The sequence below is a fragment of the Melanotaenia boesemani genome, chromosome 23, assembly GCF_017639745.1.
Source record: "Melanotaenia boesemani isolate fMelBoe1 chromosome 23, fMelBoe1.pri, whole genome shotgun sequence".
Lineage (NCBI taxonomy): Eukaryota > Metazoa > Chordata > Actinopteri > Atheriniformes > Melanotaeniidae > Melanotaenia > Melanotaenia boesemani.
The window spans coordinates 5,458,365-5,484,035 of record NC_055704.1 but is presented as its reverse complement, the minus strand read 5'-3'; the positions used below and the strand labels follow the sequence as shown (position 1 = coordinate 5,484,035).

Below are 25,671 nucleotides of genomic sequence, written 5' to 3'. Positions count from 1 at the left end.
GTTGTTGTTGTTCATTCATTTGTGTTTCTCTTCTTTCTCAGCAGGAATCCCTGGATCAGAGTTGTGCTTCTGGTCCTCTTTCCTGTCCTCTCCACCCCAACTGGTCCAGGAAGATAGATTTCCTTCCTGGTTGTGGTTTTGATGGAGGGTTTCCTTCTTGGTTCTAGGGCTAAGCGATATGGCCTATAACCAATATCCTGATACACGATATATATCTTGATGTTTCAAGATCTCCTCTAAAACTCTATAAATGATGAATTCAACATCATCAGCATAAAAAGACACCAGTAAGTAAACTTTAGGTAAACTCTGCTAAATTTAACTTTATTGTCATTTTTCCTTTCAATATACTTTTTATTCTGAACCAGGAACCTGCTCTCATAAACGTAATAAACAAGAGTTTCCCCGACCGTTATGTTGGGGGGGGTGCCCCAACCCCCCATCATCAACCCCTGCCACCCCTAGAAGATCGAGTTTATTTTATTTTTTATAATTACTCAGTTATTATCTTATATATTTTTTCATTCATTTTTTTCATATTAAAATATTATATTATTTTATTATTTAAGTTATTTTCATTTTGCACATCTCTTAATGTGGAGAGGATGTGACTGAATCTTCGTAAACAAACCACAGTTCATCATGTAAAACTATCTTAAAGTCCACAATGTTTGATTCAACCACAGCCACATGTGGATCATATATGTTCTGTAAGGATTCAGGTTCCAGCTTTGGATTAAACCTGCCTGGTTTTTTTTGTAGGTGAACCGACCCACCTGTAGTAGTCCAGCATGACCCGGTTGGGCGTCTCATTATTGCAGAGGCAGACGTGGTGGTAGAGCTGGGCGAGCTCTTCACTCAGAGTCACCAGCTCCTCCTGAGCTGCGTTCAATGCCCCCTGGCTCTCCGAAGCTGCCGACCGAGCTGCCTTTAGCTCCACCTCCAAGGCAGAAACCTAAGGGAACAGGACAAAAACTATTCTCTTCATCCTAAACCTCCCTCCTCTTTCTAAAGAAGATGCTGACAGACCCTTACCTTGTCCTGTCCCTCCCGGCAGCTCTTCTCCAATGAGGCAACCTGGCTCTCCAGCCTCTGCAGCTGGCTGGACCTCCTGGGCCTCTCCTCTGCTGCTCCCTCACCACAGTGAGCCAGCTTCTCTCTGAGTGTTTTTACCTCCACCTTCAGCTCTACCACCTCTGTTACAGCCACGCGATATTTACACTGCAGGATCTCCAGACCAGGAGTCTGGTATGAAAACACCTGACTTTTACTCAGTACTTCAGCCTTATCCTCCTCAGCTTGCTCCTCTTCCTCCTCCTCGTCTTTACCCAGCTCCGTCAGGGGTTCTGAGCTGAGCTGAGAGGTGGAGCTTGCCATCCCCTGCAGGCGGCGCAGAGCGGAGAGTTTCTGGCTGAGGCGGCGGGCCTTATCGTGCTGCTCCGTCAGGGCTCCCTGTGTGTGATGGAGCTGAGCCTGGGACTCCTGAAGGCTTGTCATCAGAGCTGCTTTCTCCCGTTCAACCTGAAGGGGGCAGCAGCCACTTTACACAGCAATCACTCATTTTACACTTTTCAAATACTGGATTACACCATTATTATTATTATTATTATTATTATTATTATTATTGCTGTTGTTGTTGTTGTCCAGAATCATGACAGCAGAATAATGGTCTGCCTGCCAAGATGAGCTGAATATATTCGCTCACCTTACTTTGTTATTCTTTTCTATCTTTTTATTTTTTTATTGCTGAATTACAAATTAATGCTAAACCTGACAGGAGGAACAGAAGAAGGGATAGAAAGAAACAGAAAACAACAACAAACAAAACAGAGACCAGACAAACAGCTGCTAAAGAAACTTAGAAAAAAAGCAGAGAATCATTGTGAGCACCTAAAGTGTTCTCCTTGTATGTGTGGGTTCTCTCTGTGTACTAGGGTTATAGAGTGTCACTGATTTGAATGGGTTGGGTGAGACAGCCGTTTGCGACATGACAGCACCGCCTACTTCCACGTGCTTCAGATACAGCTGCTGGTTAAATGCTACGTATCTTTTCTTAGCCTGTCGACATTGGTGAAACCCACGGTCACATCAGTTATAGTCATATCAGTCATAGTTTCTCTCCTCTGCACCTGTATTTGAGGCACTTTGGATGCAGCTCTTTTGGCGTTTTGTTGTTAAAAGAGACGGGAAGCGGGTGGCGCAGCTCCAGTTAATTATGAATATCTGGTCATGCCCTTTGGTTTAACTTACGCCCCCGCAGTGTTTCAGGCCCTGGTCAATGATGTGTTACGTGACATGCTTAATAAATTTGTGTTTGTTTATTTAGATGACATCCTCGTTTTCTCTCGGAACCTCGAAGAACACGTCTTCCACGTCCGAACTGTCCTGCAACGCCTCCTTCAGCATCAGTTATTTGTAAAGGCAGAAAAGTGCAGGAGGCGTGGAGATGGATCCCTCCAAGATCTCCGCTGTGCGGGAGTGGCCCACACCTGTTAACCGCAAGCAGCTCCAGAGGTTCCTGGGGTTTGCTAATTTTTATCGTAGATTTATCAAGAATTATAGTGTCATAGCTTCCCCTCTTCACCAGTTGACGTCTGTCAAAAATCCTTATGTCTGGACTAAGAAAGCTGAGTCAGCCTTCAATCAGCTCAAGAGGGAATTCACCACAGCTCCCATCCTGCGCACTCCTGACCCATCTCGCCAGTTCGTGGTGGAAGTTGACGCCTCTGACTCCGGTGCGGGAGCTGTCCTCTCTCAGCGGAGTCCAGACGACTCCAGAATGCACCCCTGCGCATACTTTTCAAAGACCCTGACCCAGGCCGAGCGGAATTATGATGTTGGAAACCGGGAACTGTTGGCGGTTAAGCTCGCGCTACAGGAGTGGCGTCACTGGCTGGAGGGCGCCGCCGAACCGTTTCTCGTCTGGACTGATCACAAGAATTTGGAATACCTACGGACTGCCAAAAGACTTTCACCTCGTCAGGCCCGTTGGGCCTTATTCTTCAACAGGTTTGACTTTACTCTTGCTTACCGTCCTGGAGTCAAAAACGTTAAACCTGATGCTCTCTCCCGTCAGGCTGTTTCTCCAGAGGAAGACGCAGACGAAGCCGGGGATTTTATCCTCCCTGCCCGTGTTCGTCTGGGAGTCACTCGTTTACAACTGGAGGATGAGGTCAGTCGGGCTCAGGCTGGTGCAGCCACCCCGGATGGCTGTCCTGCAGGTTTATTATTTGTGCCTCCCGGTCTGCGCTCCAAGGTCTTGGTGTTCTGCCACTCTTCCCGCCTGGCCTGTCATCCCGGAACTACACGCACTCACCATCTGCTGTCCCAGAGGTTTTGGTGGCCCTCCTGTCGACGGGATGTTCGAGATTTCGTGGCTGGTTGTCCTGTCTGCGCCCGATCCAAATCCTCTCGACTGCGTCCTGCTGGTCTTCTGCGCCCTCTGCCCATCCCTCATTGCCCCTGGTCCCATATTGCTATGGATTTTGTCACTGGCCTTCCTCCATGTCCTGCATGACAGTTATCCTGACTATAGTTGACCGGTTCTCCAAGATGGCCCACTTCATCGCCCTCCCTAAGCTGCCCACAGCTAAGCAGACGGCAGATCTCCTGACTGACCATGTTTTCCGTCTCCACGGCATCCCAGTAGATGTTGTGTCTGACCGGGGTCCCCAGTTCGTCACGAAGTTTTGGACCGAATTCTGCCGTCTGCTGGGGATCCAGGTCAGTCTCTCTTCTGGTTTTCATCCCCAGTCCGATGGTCAGTCGGAGAGAGCTAATCAAACGCTGGAAACCTGTCTCCGCTGCCTGTGCTCTGAAAACCCCGCTACCTGGTCCCGCAACCTGTCCTGGGTGGAGTATGCACACAACTCTTTGCCTTCCTCGGCCACAGGGTTGTCACCTTTCCAGGTGGTGAATGGTTTTCAACCTCCGCTGTTCTCCACTCAGGAAGATGAGGTCCGGGTCCCTTCGGCGCATGCGGCGGTCCGCCGCTGTCACTGGCTCTGGCGGCGCGCTCGCGCTGCGCTTCTGGAGACGTCTCAGCACTACCAGACGGCGGCCAACCGCCTGCGCCGGGCTGCCCCATCCTACCGGGAGGGTCAACGGGTTTGGCTGGCCACCAAGGATCTTCCGGTACACCTGGAATGTCGGAAGCTGGCCCCCAGGTTCGTGGGGCCGTTTCTGATTGCGAAGGTAGTCAACCCGGCAGCCTTGCGCCTTCGTCTTCCACGGACCATGAGGGTTCATCCTACCTTCCATGTTTCCCGGGTCAAGCCTGTCGTCTCCTGTCCGTTGGTGAGGAGTGGTCCTGGATTCCTGCTCGCTTCGTGGTGGATCATGCGTTCCGGGCCCGCTTCCATCGGCGCTTCCCGGGTCAGCCTGGTGGGTCGTCTTGAGCCGCCCCTTGTGTGGGGGGTACTGTCATGCTCCGTGGTACAGAGCCCGGTTTTCCCAGCTACCCTGAAGGCATCCTCCCCGCACTCTGGCTTGATTGCTGATGCGCTCCACCTGCGCTGAGCGCTTTATATACCTGCCAGTTTCATCTCTTAGTCGCCAGATCATCTTGGTTTTTCCCTGTACGTTTCCAGCCCTGATTTCTCTGCCTGTCTGCCTGTCTGTTGTTGACCCGGTCGCCTGGATTTGGATTCTGCCTCTGCCTGCCCCCTGTCTGGTACTCTGCTTGTCTCTGTTTGGATCTCCTGGCTCTCGGACCTCTGGAATTGATTATTGGACTTAGATAATGGATCACGGACTACTTCCCTCACCCCCACGAGGATTCTCTGACCCACGCTGTCATCCTGGTCGGCAGTCCGACCTGTGGGTTATTATCCAGCTTCTAACCTCTCTTCTGTTCAGCAGCTTCTCCCACATCACGCAGCGGGTTCCCCCCTGGATTGCCTCGGCTCAGATCCTGAGATAATCCTCCCTCGCCCGCTGGATCTCATGCTGCTGGTACGTCAGCCACACTATTGCGCACTGTCACCTGCCGCTCCCTGCCTTCTAACACCTGTCTCCTATATCCACAGAACCCAGACCTTAGAAGACCAGGATTGCACATTCTATCCATTGCTACACCAATAAATGTTTGTAACCCATCCCTGGGATTCTGAGCCTTCTTCTGAGTCCAAACCTTTGAACCATTGTGAGAATCTCTCTTTTTGAATTGTGAGAATCTCTCTTTTTGACATATGCCTTCGGTTCTGATTTTGTTTGCTGATGTTTTGTTGTGATGTCTGTCCTATGTGTGTGTTTTGGCTGCGAAATCAATTTCCCTTTGGGGACAATAAAGAAATTGAATTGAATTGAATTGAATTGAAAACCTGTCAGCCCCATGACAGCAGTTGGTAAACAGCAAACATGGACGGAAGCGAGGCAACAGGAGGAGATATGTAAGTGCTTTGTAAAACAGTGTAAAACTACAAACAGAGAACACTATTAGTAAAAGGACTGCTAGTGAATGTTGCATGACGTCCGCCACAACATAGCATAGAATAATCATTTAGAAACCAGGTGTGGCCTTGTAAATGATTTGTGTTGTTTTGAATCGCATCATGACTCATATTGAACCGAATCATATTTTATAAAGTCAAATTGTTAAGTTATTAATGACTCACATTATCAAGAGGGATGAATTGAATCGCATTGTATCGGCAGGGGGCTTCACTGTACCGTTATTGTATCGGATTGCAGGCAGGGTATCGAGATGCGTATTGAATCAGCCTCTGTGGTGGGGATTCACGTCCTTACTGTGTATAAGTGTATGTCCAGTATGGCTTCTGTCCAGGTTCTCCAGCTTCCTCCCACCATCCAAAGACATGATGTTAGGTTATTTATTCTCAAAGAGGGCCCCAAGTCCCAGACAACTAAAAGCTACTATAGAGCATGCAACCAATACAGTCCACCACAGGGAGGACCACCCAGAAGACGGCAAAGGAGGGCTCCAGCCAGAGCCCCCATGGCCATGAAGCACAGGCACCAGGGAAACAGGGGTGACGGCCCCACCAGGCACTGGCCACCCAAGCTTGAGCTGAGTACAGAACCCAGGGACACCCAGGAGGACTAAGCCACTCCAGACAACCACCAACGGGGGTTAAGGATGTCACAATTATTTGATTTCACAATTAATTCTAGAATTAAACAGCAGAATTAATTAATCATAAAGATCCTCTTTATCCTGACGTTCTATGTGGGATCATGTGTGAACCGTGTGATCAGATCAGGTAGTAATCAACATGTGTGCTACTGCTTCTGTGTTTTCATGGGAAAGTTTGTGAAAAAATAATCCGTAGTTTGGAGGGAAAAAGAGGGAGAGGTTTTCTCTCCAAACTACGAGATTAAATCCTCCTGGTGGGATGAAACACGGTGGAGGTGATGGTGGAGGACGTCCCAGTGGCCTGAACTCCATCCAGCTTGTTTCATCTCCTGCAGGAGAACCAGCAGCTTGGAGCATGAAGGAAATGTTCAGTAACTGGTTAAATTTAGCTGATTTTTAACTAATGTAATGTCATTTATCGTGTCAAATATAAAAATAAATAAAACTAGAGACCTGAAGAAACAGACCTATAAGGAGTATTCACATGATGTTAATCATTTACAGTGTTGGAAAATTAATTACCGCAGAATTATTTGTCTGATAATAAATGTATCAAGAACATATATAATCATGACATCCTACTGTGGGTCAGCGTCTTCCCCGATGCCCTCAGCCAAGGATTCCAGGGAATCCTTTTTTATAAATCTGTTCCTGATCCACAGTATTTCACTGTGTGGATCACACTCACCGCCATCAGCTGCTGCTTCAGCTTCTGAACTTCGGTCACGTTCATCTCACTGAAAAGGTCAGCTGTGGTTCCCCCCTCAGCTTTCCGACCCAGTCCTCGGCACTCCCCGTTAGTCCTGGATGTGGACCCTGCAGCCGTCACAGCAGATGCCCCACCCTGAAGGTGGCCGTTACACCTAGAAGATCACAGAGCAACATCATGTTGTAGGAAACAGAAGGGATGTTCTGCAGCTGTGAGTGTGTTGTCCACCTTGTGGGCTCCTCTGTGTTCGGGGAGAGCAGGGAAGTTGGGGTGGCGGTGCCGCTGGGCGGGGCAGAAGAGAAAATCAGGTGTGCGCTGCCAGTGTAGGCCACGTCACACATGCTGAGGTGGTGGATGAGCTCTCTGCGCAGGTGGTTCTTCTGCTCGCGCTCACTCTTCAGAGACTCCAGCGCCTCCTCCAGCTGAGCGTCGGAGATGTTCTTCAGCTGTAGAGCGTCATGCAGCTGGCTGCTTAGGAGCTCCGTCTCCTCCTCCAGTACCTTGATCTCATGTTTGAGACCTTCATACTCCACCTGAAAACAATTCAGTCATAAAGGTGTCATAACGTTGTTTCAGAAAATACATTTTTTTCCCCTAGATGTTGTTCTAAAACCTCCATGTACTTTTCAGCACTGATGGAGCTTCACAGATGTGGAAGCTGCCCACGCCATAGGCACTAATGCAGCCCCATCCCATCAGAGATGCAGCTTTTCACTCGTCCACTGATAACAAGCTGGATGCTCCCTCTCCTCTTTAGTCTGCAGGACACGCCGTCCATGCTTTCCACAAACTAGTTCACATTTTCATCCAGGTTTCCACTTTGCCTCAGAGCATTTAAAATGAGCTTTGGTCCAGAGAAGACGGAAGAAGCTGGTTCTGGATCCTGTTCACTTTTACTGCAGAAGATCACCAGCATCCAGTCTTGCCCCACACAGAAATTCCACTCCTGATTCTCTGAATCCTCTGATGATGTTCTACACTGTAGATGGTGGACAAAGACTGCCTGGTTCATCTGTATTTCTGGCTTCACCTTCCCAATTATCTCATTCCTGAGCTCTGACTATCCTTCACTTTGTCACACCACTCTTCTGAAAGGAAGATGAAGACAACCCTGCATCATCTTCCTCTGTAGCTCTCACTAACATGTTCATGTCCTGATCAGAACTAAAACACAAGGTTTTTGCTTGCGAGTCTGCAGGACATGCCGTCCATGCTTTCCAGAAACTAGTTCACTGCTGTAACAGTGAAATTTCTCCATTGTGGGATCAATAAAGGATCTTATCTTATCTTTAAATTGTTTTTTAAATAATTAATTCAGTGCTGTCCTGTTTGAAAGGTCGAAAATCACAACTATTCAGCTTTGACTTTTGGTCTTGTCCCATGCATACAGAGATTCCTCCTGATTCTCTGAATCCTCTGATGATATTCTACACTGTAGATGGTGGATCTTCAAAGTCTGAGGAACATTTTTCTGAAATTGTTCCACAGTTTTAGATCCAGTTTGTCTCAGATTAGTGACGCTCTGTCCATCTTTCCATCTGAAAGACTCTGCCTCCCTGAAATGCTCCTTTTACACCCAGTCATGTTACTGACCTGTTGCCAGTTAACCTGATTAGTTATCAAATGCTCCTCCAGGTGTTTCTGGTTTGTACCAGTTACTTTTCCAACCTTTTGTTGCTCCTGTTCCAACTTTTTCCAGACGTGTTGCTGCATCAGATTCACTATCAGCTCATATTTTCCATCACATGGTAAAATGTCTCAGTTTCATCATCTGAGATGTTGTTGATCTTATACTGGGCATAAAATATGACCTGATGAGATGTGGAAATCATTGAATTCTGTTTTTATTTACATTTTACACAGAAACATTGCTTTTTGGAAACTGGAGATGTACACAGAAACATATGTGCTGATGGATATAACAGATTTGGACATGGCTGCATAAAGGTTACATCAACAAGATCAATAATTTTCTGCTTGACCTAAATAAAGGACTCTCTGAGCCTCTTAATGGACCATAGTAGGTACTAGAGGCTGTTTATATTTCTATAAAGTAGACTAAACTAAAATAACTAAAATAAATGTGCCTTTGTCTGACAGGTGACTGCATAAACCATCTGTCTGTTGGTAAAATCAAAACAAGAAATTAAAATTAATCTTCCAAATGAAAACAGTCCTGCTAAACCTAACATCTACAGAACATGAAATTTATTCTCTGACGTCAAGTTTTATTTGTTGTTCAGTAAAAGTCAAACAAACTCAGAGCTGCAGCACCACAGCTTATTGTTTTACTGGATTTATGTAGCACATTACCCTATCAAAATGATTATGTATTATGCAAAATGGAAGGTTCTAACTGTCATAGGTGCTTTGTTCCTGGCAAACATACAACTTTTCACATCTCTTCCAGTCTAAACTAGCTAGTGTTAATGAGTTTAATGATTTTATACAGGTTTTTGGTCTTTGCAGTTTTTGTTTTTAGAAAAACCACAATTGATCCACTTATCTCCTACAGGATCAGGAGCATAAACCAGTTTGACAACTGGTTTCAGAGACACACTATTACACCGATCCACTCGGTATAAGTTTGGACACACCTGTTTCCACTGGCAGAGGTTCCACTTCAGGGAAAAGATGTATAATATATCCAACAGCTAAAATATGCATAATGATTAAGCTTGAATGGTAAGTGTGTACCTGGCTCTGCCTGAGCGTTGAGACCAGTTTCTGTAGAGAGATGTTCTCCTCCTCCAACTCAGTGTAATCCTGGAGAAGCCGTGACTCCCGAAACTTGTACTCCCTGATCTCCTCTCGCATCCGACTCCGCTGCAGATCCAACATTTCGTTACTCTGCTGAGACAGAGTAAACAGAGAGCTGGAGCTGCAAGCTGTTTACAACACAGCTGACACATGAAGACATGCTGTTAGAGGTGACGGGATGAAGAATGTCATATAAGGATAAGCACCGAACACTCTGAGGTCATTATACAAAGATTCATTTTGGTTTTGTTTTAAAAAAAACCTACGATACGATATGATGCAATATAAACTAGTATGATACAGAACAATACAGTATGATACAATATTACATGGTGAAATGCAATACGATACGGTACAACACAATGTGATCTGGTATATTACGATACGATATGGTGCGATACGGTACAATGCAATACAATATGGTACGATGCAATATGATACTATATGGTTTGATACTGTATGATACAGTGTCATATGGTACAATGAAATACGGTACAATACGGTGTAATGCGGTGCGATATGGTACGGTGTGGTACAGTGCAATACAATACAGTAGGTTACAGTGTGATACGGTACAATACAGTGCAATATGATACTATACAGTTTGATACAGTATGACACAGTGTGATATGGTACAATGCAATACAATACATATGGTATGATATGGTGCGATACGGTGCAGTGTGGTACAGTGCAACACAATGGGATACCACATAATAAAGTACGATACGATATGACACGATACTGAATTGTTTGCCCTCTCGGCTACACCGTACCTCCCTGAGCTCCTGCAGCAGAGCACTCATGTGCTCATTGTCAGCCTGAGCACTGGAGGCGGTGGCCCGGCTGTGCTTCAGCTCTGACTGGAGCTCCAGGAGGCGCCCCATGTAGTAGGCCTCCTTGGTGGCAGACTCTTGCAGTAAAGTCTCTTCATTGGTCTCCCCATCTTCAGCTACCTTACGCTGGGTGGAGTAAGCCTGGCCAAATGCCTGAAAGGACAGGAGAGATTGTTATTGTGATAAGAGTAGGCTGATATTCACATCTTATAAATGACTGCCTCTGGTTAAAGAAGGAAGGATATGAGATGATGAAGCGTTTCCAGAAAGGTCACCAGTTGTTTGTGGTTATGTGTTTGCTAGGCTTGCAATTACTCCAAACAGAGAAAACTTTGAAGAAGCAAAGATTCACTCAGCTGAATCTGTTGAAATATGAAGATATGAGACATCACCACAGAAAGCAGATTTATTCAGGCTAAAATGAAAGTTTCTGAAGAAGATTCTAACTTCTGATTTTAGATGCCATTCATGTTTCTTTGTACTTCTTCCTGTGTGTGATGAGCAACACAAAGTAATACAAGTTTAAAAACAGACCACCTCAGTGATGCAAGAAGAGCTGCAGATCCAAACATGACAACCAGAAGAAACGATAAGGAAATAAAATGATAGTGTGTTATTTGTGCTTCTGTTGTCATACAAAAACTATAAATAACACTTAAACTTGTCTGTTTTTAGAACGTTTCTGTCTGTAAGGCTGTTTAAGGCACCACAGACACCCGGCTGCAGAAATGTGAAACCTCAGCATCCTTGATGGTGTGGTGTCAGGGACAAAACATTGATTTTTACCCATGATCCCCCTCTGCAGTCTCCCACAGTTAATAAAACTGGACAGGACAGGCCCCATAACTACCCATTCAATAGGTGTAGCAGTAACCTCCGGCTGCAGTACGCCACCACACATTCAGACACCATACATCACCACGGGGGAGAGGCTGTTACAGGAATCCAGCTGTGTTGTGCAAATACAATCCTGTTGGTTAATTACCTATGTGTCTGTCTGTCTGCCTGCCTGTCTGTCTCTCTCTGTCTGCCTGTCTGTTTGTCTGTCTATTTGTCTGTTGGCAACAAAACTCAAAAAGTTATGGGCAGATTTTGATCAAATTTTCAGGAAATCTCAGAAATGGAATAAAGGAACAAGTGATTAAATTTTGGGGGTGATCTGGATCACCACCTGGGTCCAGGAACGACCCGGACAACCCGGTACTAGAAGGCAGCCCTGATAAAGAGGACAACCAGGTACTAGAAGGCGGTCCTGGTGAAGAGGACAACCCGGTACTAGAAGGCAGCCCTGATGAAGAGGACAACCAGGTACTAGAAGGCGGTCCTGGTGAAGAGGACAACCCGGTACTAGAAGGCAGTCCTGGTGAAGAGGACAACCCGGTACTAGAAGGCGGTCCTGGTGAAGAGGACGTCCCGGTACTAGAAGGCGGTCCTGATGAAGAGGACAACCCGGTACTAGAAGCCGGTCCTGGTGAAGAGGACAACCTGGTACTAGAAGGCGGTCCTGATAAAGAGGACAACCCGGTACTAGAAGGCGGTCCTGGTGAAGAGGACAACCCGGTACTAGAAGGTGGTCCTGGTGAAGAGGACAACCCGGTACTAGAAGGCGGTCCTGGTGAAGAGGACAACCCGGTACTAGAAAGCGGTCCTGATGAAGAGGACAACCCGGTAATAGAAAGCGGTCCTGATGAAGAGGACAACCCGGTAATAGAAGGCGGTCCTGATGAAGAGGACAACCAGGTACTAGAAGGCGGTCCTGGTGAAGAGGACAACCCGGTACTAGAAGGCAGTGCTGGTGAAGAGGACAACCCGGTACTAGAAGGCGGTCCTGGTGAAGAGGACGTCCCAGCACTAGAAGGCGGTCCTGATGAAGAGGACAGCCCGGTACTAGAAGCCGGTCCTGGTGAAGAGGACAACCTGGTACTAGAAGGCGGTCCTGATAAAGAGGACAACCCGGTACTAGAAGGCGGTCCTGGTGAAGAGGACAACACGGTACTAGAAGGTGGTCCTGGTGAAGAGGACAACCCGGTACTAGAAGGCGGTCCTGGTGAAGAGGACAACACGGTACTAGAAGGTGGTCCTGGTGAAGAGGACAACCCGGTACTAGAAGGCGGTCCTGGTGAAGAGGACAACACGGTACTAGAAGGTGGTCCTGGTGAAGAGGACAACATGGTACTAGAAGGCGGTCCTGGTGAAGAGGACAACCCGGTACAAGAAAGCGGTCCTGATGAAGAGGACAACCCGGTAATAGAAGGCGGTCCTGATGAAGAGGACAACCCGGTACTAGAAAGCGGTCTTGGTGAAGAGGACGTCCCGGTACTAGAAGGCGGTCCCGATGAAGAGGACAACCCGGTACTAGAAGGCGGTCCTGATAAAGAGGACAACCCAGTACTAGAAGGCGGTCCTGGTGAAGAGGACAACACGGTACTAGAAGGCGGTCCTGGTGAAGAGGACAACCCGGTACTAGAAGGCGGTCCTGGTGAAGAGGACAACCCGGTACTAGAAAGCGGTCCTGATGAAGAGGACAACCCGGTAATAGAAGGCAGTCCTGATGAAGAGGACAACCCGGTACTAGAAGGCGGTCCTGGTGAAGAGGACAACACGGTACTAGAAGGTGGTCCTGGTGAAGAGGACAACATGGTACTAGAAGGCGGTCCTGGTGAAGAGGACAACCCGGTACAAGAAAGCGGTCCTGATGAAGAGGACAACCCGGTAATAGAAGGCGGTCCTGATGAAGAGGACAACCCGGTACTAGAAAGCGGTCTTGGTGAAGAGGACGTCCCGGTACTAGAAGGCGGTCCCGATGAAGAGGACAACCCGGTACTAGAAGGCGGTCCTGATAAAGAGGACAACCCAGTACTAGAAGGCGGTCCTGGTGAAGAGGACAACACGGTACTAGAAGGCGGTCCTGGTGAAGAGGACAACATGGTACTAGAAGGCGGTCCTGGTGAAGAGGACAACCCGGTACAAGAAAGCGGTCCTGATGAAGAGGACAACCCGGTAATAGAAGGCGGTCCTGATGAAGAGGACAACCCGGTACTAGAAAGCGGTCTTGGTGAAGAGGACGTCCCGGTACTAGAAGGCGGTCCCGATGAAGAGGACAACCCAGTACTAGAAGGCGGTCCTGGTGAAGAGGACAACACGGTACTAGAAGGCGGTCCTGGTGAAGAGGACAACCCGGTACTAGAAGGCGGTCCTGATAAAGAGGACAACCCAGTACTAGAAGGCGGTCCTGGTGAAGAGGACAACACGGTACTAGAAGGCGGTCCTGGTGAAGAGGACAACCCGGTACTAGAAGGCGGTCCTGGTGAAGAGGACAACCCGGTACTAGAAAGCGGTCCTGATGAAGAGGACAACCCGGTAATAGAAGGCAGTCCTGATGAAGAGGACAACCAGGTACTAGAAGGCGGTCCTGGTGAAGAGGACAACCCGGTACTAGAAGGCAGTCCTGGTGAAGAGGACGTCCCAGCACTAGAAGGCATAAATGGTAAATGGTCTGTACTTATATAGCGCTTTTATCCAAAGCGCTTTACATGTACGTCACATTCACCCACTCACACACTGATGGCGGAAGCTGCCATGCAAGGAGCTTAACCACGACCCATCAGGAGCAATTAGGGGTTTGGTGTCTTGCTCATGGACACCTCGACATGAGCTCGACCGGACCGGGATCGAACCGGCAGCCCATGGGCTACAGGATGACCACTCTACCCACTGAGCCATGCCGCCTCCTACTAGAAGGCGGACCTGATAAAGAGGACAACCTGGTACTAGAAGGCGGTCCTGGTGAAGAGGACGGTGAGTGGATGTCTCAGATGATGACTCAGAGAGGTCTGGCTCATTTCAAACTCTGGGTTTATTGGTGATGAGCTTCTACTTTGCAGCAGAAAAACATCTTCAGTTAGTTCTTCACCTTCATCTTCAAGCTGTTTACTTATTGACCTCGTTTGACCTACTTGAAGAAGAACCGGCAGAAACCCCTAGAAAATGTTTTTTCATGGGGCTCAGAGTCCAGAATGTCTTAACAAGTTAAAAAAGTAAATATGAAGTCAGATAGATAAAATGTCAATAAGAATATGGTCTCTGATCCTCTGAGGGTGATGCAGCATCTCTGCTTGGCTGGATGAAGGCTGGGCTTTACTGGCTGGAATGAGTCAGCATGAAGAGACGAGCTGAACGGTCAAATCCAAGCTTCTCATGGCTCCTTCTCTGTGTCCGACCTCAGTTTATTACAGCCAGCCAACTGATGCTGCTTAGTCATTTTTATATTTTGAGTCCATTATTGTAAACTGTGTCCTGTCCTCTGACCTCTAAACATTGAATCCTGTTAAACTGTATCCTTGTCTCAGCAAGCATGTCTGGAAGCCTGACAACAGGAGCTGAGGCAGACTGTGCAGACAGTGGACAGGACAGGAACCATTTCACCACCAGGCTAACCACACAGGAAAACAACTCTGACTCATCTAAAAACAAAATTTTAATAAATAATTTTAAAAATACATCACTTTATAGACAGTTTATCAGTGTTATCTAAGGCTGCTGTCGTCACGTAACTGTCTGGGGAGGCATAAATAGAGTCTTCAAACTCCATGTGTACATTCAAGCTGGTCAAGCACACCTGAGATGGGGACTCTAGAACCAGAACATGACTCAGAAACAAAGGAGGAGAATGGAGGTCATCCACCAGTTTGTGTTCTCTCTTCTTGGTGAAGGAATGTGGAATGTGGTTTGCTAAAACTAAAGTTGGGCCTTTCAATATTATTATTCACTATTTCTGCTTTGTACAGTTTCTAATTTTTTATTCCTGCTGTTTAGACTAAATTGTTATGGTGTATTTATAGCTTTGTCTTATTTGTGTTTTTTTTTTTGTTTTTAAATTGTTTTATGTAATGTCCTGTTTTTCTATTCCGTATTTACTGTTGTTTGTTTACCTGCCCTGGGAGTGCAGATGTAAATTAGCTTTTAGCTAACTCTGGAATTGTGTGGTTAGTTAGACTCTCCTGATTTACATCCACTCATTTAGCAAATGAACATTCATCCAGCTCAGTTCGTCCCCATTTCTCATCCCACCTTCTGGTTCATCACTCTGTCTCAGCTGGGTTTTATCAGCATACAAATACACTGAACTTTGCCTGGAAAAGCACGTAGAGAAACATGGTCAAACTAAGAAAGCTCCTTACTCATCAGCCCTTTTCACACATCAAACAGACTAACTTTCACACATGGCAACAGAGAGGTTTATCTGACATGTTCCTCTCCTCAGGTCCACAGTAACATGAAACATAAAGCATCAACTGGAATATTTCTAATTCAGTATGTCTGACTTCCATGTGACACAGTGTGACGCGGCTCAGACAAAGACTGCCTGGTTCATCTGTATTTCTGGCTTCACCTTCCCAATTATCTCATTCCTGAGCTCTGACTATCCTTCACTTTGTCACACCACTCTTCTGAAAGGAAGATGAAGACAACCCTGCATCATCTTCCTCTGTAGCTCTCACTAACATGTTCATGTCCTGATCAGAACTAAAACACAAGGTTTTTGCTTGCGAGTCTGCAGGACATGCCGTCCATGCTTTCCAGAAACTAGTTCACTGCTGTAACAGTGACATTTCTCCATTGTGGGATCAATAAAGGATCTTATCTTATCTTTATATTGTTTTTTAATTAATTAATTCAGTGCTGTCCGGCTTGAAAGGTCGAAAATCACAACTATCCAGCTTTGACTTTTGGTCTTGTCCCATGTATACAGAGATTCCTCCTGATTCTCTGAATCCTCTGATGATATTCTACACTGTAGATGGTGGATCTTCAAAGTCTGAGGAACAATTTTCTGAAATTGTTCCACAGTTTTAGAGCCAGTTTGTCTCAGATTGATGAACCTCTGTCCATCTTTCCATCTGAGAGACTCTGCCTCTCTGAAATGCTCCTTTCATACCCAGTCATGTTACTGTTAGGACCTGTTTTAAATGAACCTGATTAGTTGTCAAATGCTCCTCCAGCATTTTGTTGCTCCTGTTCCAACTTTCCCAGACGTGTTGCTGCCATCAGATTCACTATCAGCTCATGTTTTCCATCACATGGTAAAATGTCTCAGTTTCATCCTCGGAGATGTTGGTTATCTTCTACCGGGGATAAAATAAGACCTGATGAGATTTAGAAATCATTGCACTCCTTATTTTTTATATTTATTCATTCATTTTTTTACATTTAACACAGAGACCTGACATTTTAAGAACTGGGGTTGCAAAACTGAAGAAAATAGTAAAAACTTCAATATTTATTATTTTTTTATTAGAAAATATTTATTACTGTGACCCATGTGAAGTTGATCCACACCTGTTCCATATTTACCCTGATTTTCCTGTTACTAACTACCACTATGGCTGCTATCTAAGCAGCAAGCGGAGGCATCACTGTGAAACTTCATGTGTGTGATAATTAAGCTCTACATGCTACAGGTCAGCTGCAGTTAGACACATTCAGCCATGTTTGTTCTACTGTTAATATGTTTCCTTCCATGCAGAGATCCAGATTTTCACCTCCACTTCCTGTCTGCCATCGACATGCAGGAACTCCAGTTTTATCTCAGCTGACCTGCAGATGTTCTGTTTTTCTGATTTTATGTGTCATTCCTGGTTGTGGTTCTGATGGAGGTTTGCTTAGCTAGGTCATTATTTTCATGAACTGGTTTTATGATATAAACTGGACTGATGTGGATCATATGGTGGACTTGGTTTAACTGAACTATTGCTGGATAACAAAAAATTGGACTGAATGGGACGAGAGAGATCAGGTTGGTGTGAACTAGTGCTGCACAGAAAAATGGAAAATTTCGGTGAGATTATTAATAAAATAGGTAATTACGGGGCACATTACTAATCGACTGAATCAAGAACACTTTGTTGTGAACTAAATAAAATAAAAGATAAATATAAAACTAAAGCTGAACTGAATTGGAATGCCTGAAATATCTCAAACTGGTTTGCTGAGCACAAACATTCATTCAGCTCCCGGTTCAGTCCAGGATCCAGTAGAAACTGTTGCTGTGTGTTTTTAAAGCACTGAATGGCTTTGCAGCTCCTGACTTATCAGAACTGTAGAAAGTCTTCCAGCCCAGCAGAGCTTTATGTTCTGCTAGAGGTGCAGGGGATAGACGGGCCTCGGTCCAGGTCCAAGCAATGGGGGATCCGTCCTTTCCAATGGCAAGTCCAACATCGTGGAAAACTTTTCCCCACGTACTGATCTCCCTCTGATCAAGGCCAGAATGAAGATCTGTTTATTTAAAAAGACCTTTGGCTTGAGGTATTTTGCTTTAAAGTGTTTTATACTTTCAGTGCTTCCGTATTATGTATTAGTTTTAATCGGTTTTGTACTTTTACCACTTTGTTATATTCCTTTTATTTTAATGTGTATTTGTATCTATATGTTTCATGATGTTAAGCCCCTTGGTCACATTGAGTTTATAGAAATAAACTTAGATTGATTGACTTTATATCTTATTATACCAAGTCATAAAAACATAGAAATGTACTTGACAGATGGTGAAACTAGGGCCCGAGTTATCTGATATGTCCCTGAAAGAAATAAGAGTTATGGGCTTCATTTGGAGGAGGGGAGCATCTCTCCATTCTTTCACACGCTCCACGTTAGTCATTTGAACAGCTGATAGCTGTAAAGATCAATATAAACCCAGAGAACGCTGCTCCGATTAATCTGTGGCCAAAAGAGAAAGACAGACGGCAGCAGAGAGAGAGGGAGAGCCAAGACAGCATGGGAGACAAAGACACAGTGGTTCCCAAAAAGGGGAGCAGGCATGCAGGGGGGGGCTAAATAAAAGGTATAGTTTTTGTACTACTAGAAAAACATGGACAAATTTGATGAAAACAAGAAAATATGATGAGTCACGTCTTTCGCTCGGCTCGGCCAGGTAATGGTCCAAAGGGGGGTAATGAGAAGAGACCACAGTTTTAAAAAATCATTGTCTGACAATATGACGCCAAATAAGTTATAATGCTAGGGGACGTCTCATCCTGAACACAGAGACGCCTGATGATAACTAACTAAAATAACTGACTTAACTGCAGTAAACAGCAGATGTTTTACTAAAGTAGAATCTGTCTCATCAAATGCTCAACTCACCTGAACCCAAGGAATTCTCCTTCCTGCTTTATAAGCATCAGGTTGTATGAGATACTGGGATCTGGAGGGGTTTGGCATGTTTTTGTTGATAAAAAGGTTTGGGAGCTACTGGACTAAAATAACCCAACACCAGACAACCAGCTGCTACACCTGTACAGAAACACAACAGAGAATTTCCTACAGCTTTTACAGGTAAACTAAGCTGACAATCATCAGGAGTTCCTAAAAAAATAACCAAGACAGCAACAACAACGACATGTATCACAACAACAACCAAAGTACCAGAAACACAAATACCTGAACCAAAGCATCTCTTAGTGAATAAACCCACTGGGCTGTGTCAGCATGCAGAGGATGAGGAATGAGGAGTGATCAGAGATGAGTGAGATCCTGCAAATGTGACCACGCCTCCACGAAGGCTAGAGGCAGACTAGGGCAGCCCAGAGAACCGAGCCATCAGCCACAACCCTGGAGCACAAACCCAAGCTACCCCACCACGAAGACCACCCCGGACTCACCCAGAGGGTGTCAGAGGAAGGCCCCAGCCAGAGCCCCCCACGGTCACGGGGCACAGGCCCGGGAGGGCCGAGATCGGCTATCGTTGACCCTGCCAGGCACTGGCTATCCAGGGCGGCCAGAGTGTAGGGCCCCAAAAGCCTGGAAAAATGCCATCTATTTAAGCTCTCTGATTGGTGGATAGTCTGACAGGAAGTGGCTTCATCATCATGTCCAGGTCTAAATAGAGGTCACTTAGCAACATAGTAGTGATAGTGATCTTTTTATGATGAAATGCGATAAATAATGCTGTTATCATGAATCACTGTGGATTTACCGGATAGTCTCGGAATAAAATTACATTTAGTTGCTGGATTGTAAACCTCCTGGATGGGATAGAAATGCCTGGAAAACTTCCGTAGATCACCTAAGGGGTAATTATCCATCACAGTTTACCTCACAGAGCTACATACTACCGCTTCTGGTGGTGGAAGAGATGGACCTCAGGGAGATCTGATGAAGGTTTAAGTGTTAATATGAGCAGTCCTCTCTTACTGCTCCGTTCAAAAGTTTGGGGTCACTTCCCTATTGAATCCCATGGCAAAGTGACCCCAAACTTTTGAATGGTAGTGTATATATTTCTTTTTTTTATTATTATTAAATCAGCAATCATCCTTCCAACACAGTTCTCTGAAACCTCATCATGGCAGCGCCTCGTAAGGACCATCAGAACTGATCCAGCTGTCCATGGAAACCAAGGCAACCTAAGAGGCTGCAAAGACAACTACCATGCTCCATGTAGAAGCTGCAGGGAGGGTAGCAGTCTCACTCAGGAACCATCAAGAAACCATCATGGCCATAAACATGAATAATTCATATGTGTGTGTTCAGCCATGCAATCTGCTCTGAAGTGCCTCTGAGCAATGTGTTTGTGTTCCAAGATGGAGGCCAGACTGCAGCTTCACATATGGGGGAGTCTCTAACCTCTGCTTCTCTGCAGTTGCACACAGATTCATGCTGCTGGGAAGATGAGAACCTGGATCTGCAAACCTGCCACATCGTGATGGAGGTGGAGATCTGACGGGGAATCGGTATCCGATGACAACAAGCTGGGAGGGAAGGCCTCTCATTGGCTGCATGACGTCACAGAGGAGTCACTGCGTCCCAGGGGGTCAGTCTGTTTTTAGCCCAGTCGGCTGAGTTGATGCAGTCATTGCATTTTTCATTATCCCTCCACTCGTCACACACCCCACACACACATTGCCTCCTGGAGGAAACCCACCAGTGACCCCTCCACCGAGCTTCAGACAAACAACTGCTTCACTCTGACACCGAAGCTCAAACCCAAACATAAAATATCTCCAACTGTATACAAACTTACAACCAGCTAAGAAAAACTACACCCAAACATGTCAATAAATCATACTTCTCCATATCTGTGTTCTCTGTGTTTGAACTGACATGAAGCACGAAAGATAAAACAAGAAGTCGATGTGTTTAAATTTTATCCACAGAAATGTTGATTTCTTTAAGGAGGTTTGGAAGTTGAGCTACTGGAGAGATTTCTCATCGTACTTTAGACACGTTTCATGTCTGTTATGTTATCTCTTATTATCTCTAATGTGTCTGTACTCTGCTTTAAGACTGTACGAGCAGAACGCGGTAAGAAAGTCAGCGGAAAGCTAAAGAAAGGTGGAACTGCAGCTATTTAACCACTACTGGTGCATCCCGATTTACCTGTGTTATTCTGGTAGCAGTTTATGTCATACCTGGTACCGCTGCAACATCGTTGCTAGGCTACAAACACAGCCAGCGACGTCATGCATTTAGTTTAGTTTAGTTTAGTTTGTCATGTGATGGACTGGCGACCTGTCCAGGTGTACCCGCCTCTCACCTGCTAATTGCTGGGATAGACTCCTGCTTTCCCACGACCCTTAACTGGACTAAGCGGAATAGATAACGAATGAATGGATGGAAGTTAAGTGGTTAAGTTAAGTTAAGTTAAGTTAAGGTTTGTTGGTATCAGCAGGTACGTGGGGTACATAAAGATTTTCACCGGTCTGGGACCCATACTGGTCATTTTCCCCAGTGAAGCCAACAAGGTCATGCATCATGAGAAATAACAACTTATTAATATGCTCACTTATTATCAAGTAGTCAGGGGTGTGAATCTGTCAAAATGACAGATGGCCCTCAGATTTTTCCCTCACCGTTAAAAAAAAAAGCCCAACAAAGGAGAATATTTGGTTAACGTGACCCCAGGTGGGTAGACAATTTAAAGTTTTAGAGTCAGACATTGCTTTTCAACCATGCTTCAACAGAATTATTTAAAAAAAAATAAACTCATGAAACAGGCCTGGACAAAAATGATGGTACCCTTAACTTCATATTTTGTTGCACAACCTTTTGAGGCAATCACTGCAATCAAACGATTCCTGTAACTGTCAGTGAGACTTCTGCACCTCTCAGCAGGTATTTTGGTCCACTCCTCATAAGCAAACTGCTCCAGTTGTCTCAGGTTTGAAGGGTGCTTTTTCCAGACGGCATGTTTCAGCTCCTTCCAAAGATGCTCAATAGGATTTAGGTCAGGGCTCATAGAAGGCCACTTTAGAATAGTCCATGTTTTCCTCTTAGCCATTCTTGGGTGTTTTTAGCTGTGTTTTGGGTCATTGTCCTGTTGTAAGACCTATGACCTGCGACTGAGACCAAGCTTTCTGACACTGGCCAGCATATTTCTCTCTAGAATCCCTTGATAGTCTTGAGATTTCATTGTACCTGCACAGATTCAAGACACCCTGTACCAGATGCAGCAAAGCAGCCCCAGAACATAAGAGCCTCCTCCATGTTTCACAGTAGGGACGGTGTTCTTTTCTTGATATGCTTCATTTTTCCGTTTGTAAACATAGAGCTGATGTGTCTTGGTAAAAAGTTCCATTTTTGTCTCATCTGTCCATCGGACATTCTTCCAGAAGCTTTGTGGCTTGTCAACTTGTAGTTTGGCAAATTCCAATCTGTCTTTTTTATGATTTGTTTTCAACAATGGTGTCCTCCTTGGTTGTCTCCCATTAAGTCCACTTTGGCTCAAACAACACCGGATGGTGTGATCTGACACTGATGTTCCTTGAGCTTGAAGTTCACCTTTAATCTCTTTAGAAATTTTTCTGGGCTCTTTTGTTACCATTCGTATTATCCGTCTCTTTGATTTGTCATCAATTTTTCCTCCTGCGGCCACGTCCAGGGAGGTTGGCTACAGTCCCATGGATCTTAAATTTCTGAATAATATGTGCAACTGTAGTCACAGGAACATCAAGCTGCTTGGAGATGGTCTTGTAGCCTTTACCTTTAACATGCTTGTCTATAACTGCTACACAACACTACACAATATTATACACTATTACACATTACTAAACACTATTACACACTGCTACATAATACTACACACTACTACACATTATTACACATGGCTAAACACTATTGCACACTACTACACAAAAATATACACTATTACACATTACACAACACTACTACACACTGCTACACACTGCTACACACTACTACACACAATTATACACTATTATACACTATTACACTACTAAACACACTGCTACACACTGCTGGACATTGCTACACACTACTGCACACTATTACACATGGCTAAATACTACTGCACACTATTACACACTATTATACACTATTACACATTACTGAACACTATTACACACTGCGACACAATTTTACACACTATTACACATGGCTAAATACTACTGCACACTACTACCCACTGCTACACACTATTACACACTGCTACACACTCTTATGCACTATTACACATTACTAAACACTACTACACACTACTACACAATATTAAACACTACTACACACTACTACACAATATTAAACACTACTACACACTACTACACAATATTAAACACTATTACACACTATTACACTGCTACTACACACTGTGACACGCTACTACACCTTACAACACACTATTACACACTACTACAGACTGTGACACACTACTACACCTTACTACACACTGCTACACACTATTACACACTGCTACACACTCTTATGCACTATTACACATTACTAAACACTACTACACACTACTACACAATATTAAACACTATTACACACTACTACACAATATTAAACACTATTACACACTATTACACTGCTACTACACACTGTGACACACTACTACACTTTACAACACACTATTACACACTACTACAGACTGTGACACACTACTACACCTTACTACACACTGCTACACACTATTACACACTGCTACACACTCTTATGCACTATTACACATTACTAAACACTACTACACACTACTACACAATATTAAACACTATTACACACTACTACACAATATTAAACACTATTACACACTGTTACACTGCTACTACACACTGTGACACACTACTACACCTTACAACACACTATTACACACTACTACAGACTGTGACACACTACTACACCTTACTACACACTGCTACACACTCTTGTGCACTATTACACATTACTAAACACTACTACACACTACTACACAATATTAAACACTATTACACACTACTACACACTACTACACAATATTAAACACTATTACACACTGTTACACTGCTACTACAGACTGTGACACACTACTACACCTTACTACACACTGCTACACACTCTTGTGCACTATTACACATTACTAAACACTACTACATACTACTACACAATATTACACTGCTACTACACACTACTACACACTGTGACACACTACTACACCTTACTACACACTACTACACACTATTACACACTATTACACACTGCCTACTCTGCAGATGAACTAGCAGAAACTGTATTTTATTTTTTCTGGATCTCAGAAAACCAGAATCAAAGAGAGATGAAACTCTGGTCTCACATGTGACTGCTGTTAAATGATAAAAACAAAATCATGTATGTTTGTTTTGTTGCAAGTAACTTTCCAAAATTATGTTTGTAGATGTTTTAAACCAAAGCATAAAACTTTCTGACTTCTTTCATGAAATTCAACTGGACTTCAAGTTTGTTCAGGTTGTATTTTAGAGTTTAAACAACTGTAATTCCAACAGCTGATTAACAGTGAATCTGTTTTTTTTTCTGCTACTTCTTCTTTAAGATGTGTGTAAGAAACTGTTGTGTGTCTCATCTGACTCCAGGATATTTTCCTGGGTCTGATCTGTGTGTGAGTTGAGTGTGTTGTTGTTGGTGTCTAGCAGGTGGAACTGGACCACAGGTACCAAGAACAAAGAGACTGTGTATCTACATGGTGGGCTGATAAAACCTTGTAAACTAAAGCAGTCTACATTTGGAGAGAGGATTCATACCCCTGCTGAGCCCACCTCCTGTAGCTGCTCCAGCTCCAGCCGCAAAGCCTCCTGCTCGGCCTCCAGGTCAGCGTACTGCTGCTTCAGGCTCTGGTTTTCCTCCAGGACCACCAGCCCGCACTCCGCCGCCCGGATCTTCTCCCGGTTGGCCTCTGCCAGCTCCCGGGTGAGGCGCTCCACCTCGGCTCGGTACTCCTCCACCGTGTCCCCGCATCCTGCTCCACCAGCGGCCATCGCCCCTCTCTCCTCCTCTGCCTCTCTGCAGAGAGCCCCTCCGGAGGCAGACACCGAAGCCCCCACCGTTTCCCCTCCGTGGAATCACAGCGCCGCTTCAAATCTCATGGAAGTCCGGATCCAGGAGTCCTGCAGGCTGCCATCACCTCAGAGGACGTCATCATGTGATGCTGGGAGTGATGCGGAGTGTCATCATCCCTCTCCCTCCCTCCGCTCAGTTTTTCTGCTTATTCACCGGCATGAGGACGCCATGTCTGCCGCAACCGACAAGCAACGCTCTCGGCTCCTGTCCGTCCTTCTGCTGCAGCCTCGCATCCACATCTGAGACATGCAGCACGCGCCCCCTGCAGATCACACCCACCACTCTCCATCCGAATCATCTGCTCATGTCAGAAGCGGAAAAAAAACGCGTTGAGTTCAACTGGGCCCATCACGTCCAGATAGAAACATAAACCACAACCAAACCCGGGCTGGACATCCACCGCTGGACGGAACCGGCTCCATGCTGTAAACAGAACCTGCACCACTGTGTTTAATGCACAACTTTTACTTATTTCATAGTTTCTACTTATTTTATTACTTGAATTATATTTTACTTATTTATTATCTTTATTATTATTTTTACTTTTTAAACTTTTTAGTAGCTAATTCATGATAATTGTCATCGTGAAATTCAGCAGCGTAGTCCAAACCGTCCAGCTGTCCTGAATGTCCACATGTCCTTCCTGTCCAGCCTGCAGCGTCAGTGCACCACTTGAGGGACACTTGGTTCTTCCTGTGAGTCCGGATCATAAGAAAGGGTCGTTTATGGGGATAAATCAACGTTGCCAAAAAGGCCTGAACCCGAACCGTGACTTGTGAGTGAGGAACATCATGAAAGTGCAGAGTTAATCTAGAACCAGCGAAGAAGTACGCAGGTTAGACATGTTGGGGAGGGGACTCGCTTACTGTCCATCATCATCATCATAGTTATCACAAAACGCACTGAGACGTAGAACTGATTAAGACTGAATGACGTCATTCATAAATGACACC

At 45.2% G+C, this 25,671-nt stretch overlaps 1 protein-coding gene across 3 annotated transcripts in view; it reads right to left on the bottom strand.

Moving 5' to 3' along the window:
• LOC121634574 (protein bicaudal D homolog 1-like) overlaps positions 1-25,035 on the bottom strand; it is a 30,471-nt gene extending 5,436 nt beyond the window's left edge. Inside the window, exons 1-7 of one of the 3 annotated variants that reach the window (XM_041977315.1) lie at positions 24,403-25,035; positions 10,340-10,552; positions 9,501-9,653; positions 7,032-7,336; positions 6,783-6,957; positions 1,036-1,521; positions 777-955 (exon numbers count right to left, since the gene is read on the bottom strand). In XM_041977315.1, the coding sequence (XP_041833249.1) occupies positions 777-955; positions 1,036-1,521; positions 6,783-6,957; positions 7,032-7,336; positions 9,501-9,653; positions 10,340-10,552; positions 24,403-24,636 (1,745 nt within the window). In that variant the 5' untranslated portion in view covers positions 24,637-25,035. Of the gene's footprint in view, positions 1-776; positions 956-1,035; positions 1,522-6,782; positions 6,958-7,031; positions 7,337-9,500; positions 9,657-10,339; positions 10,553-24,402 lie in introns of all 3 variants that reach the window. The other 2 variants (XM_041977316.1, XM_041977317.1) reach the window with 2 other exon arrangements.
• Positions 25,036-25,671: the final 636 nt, after the last annotated feature.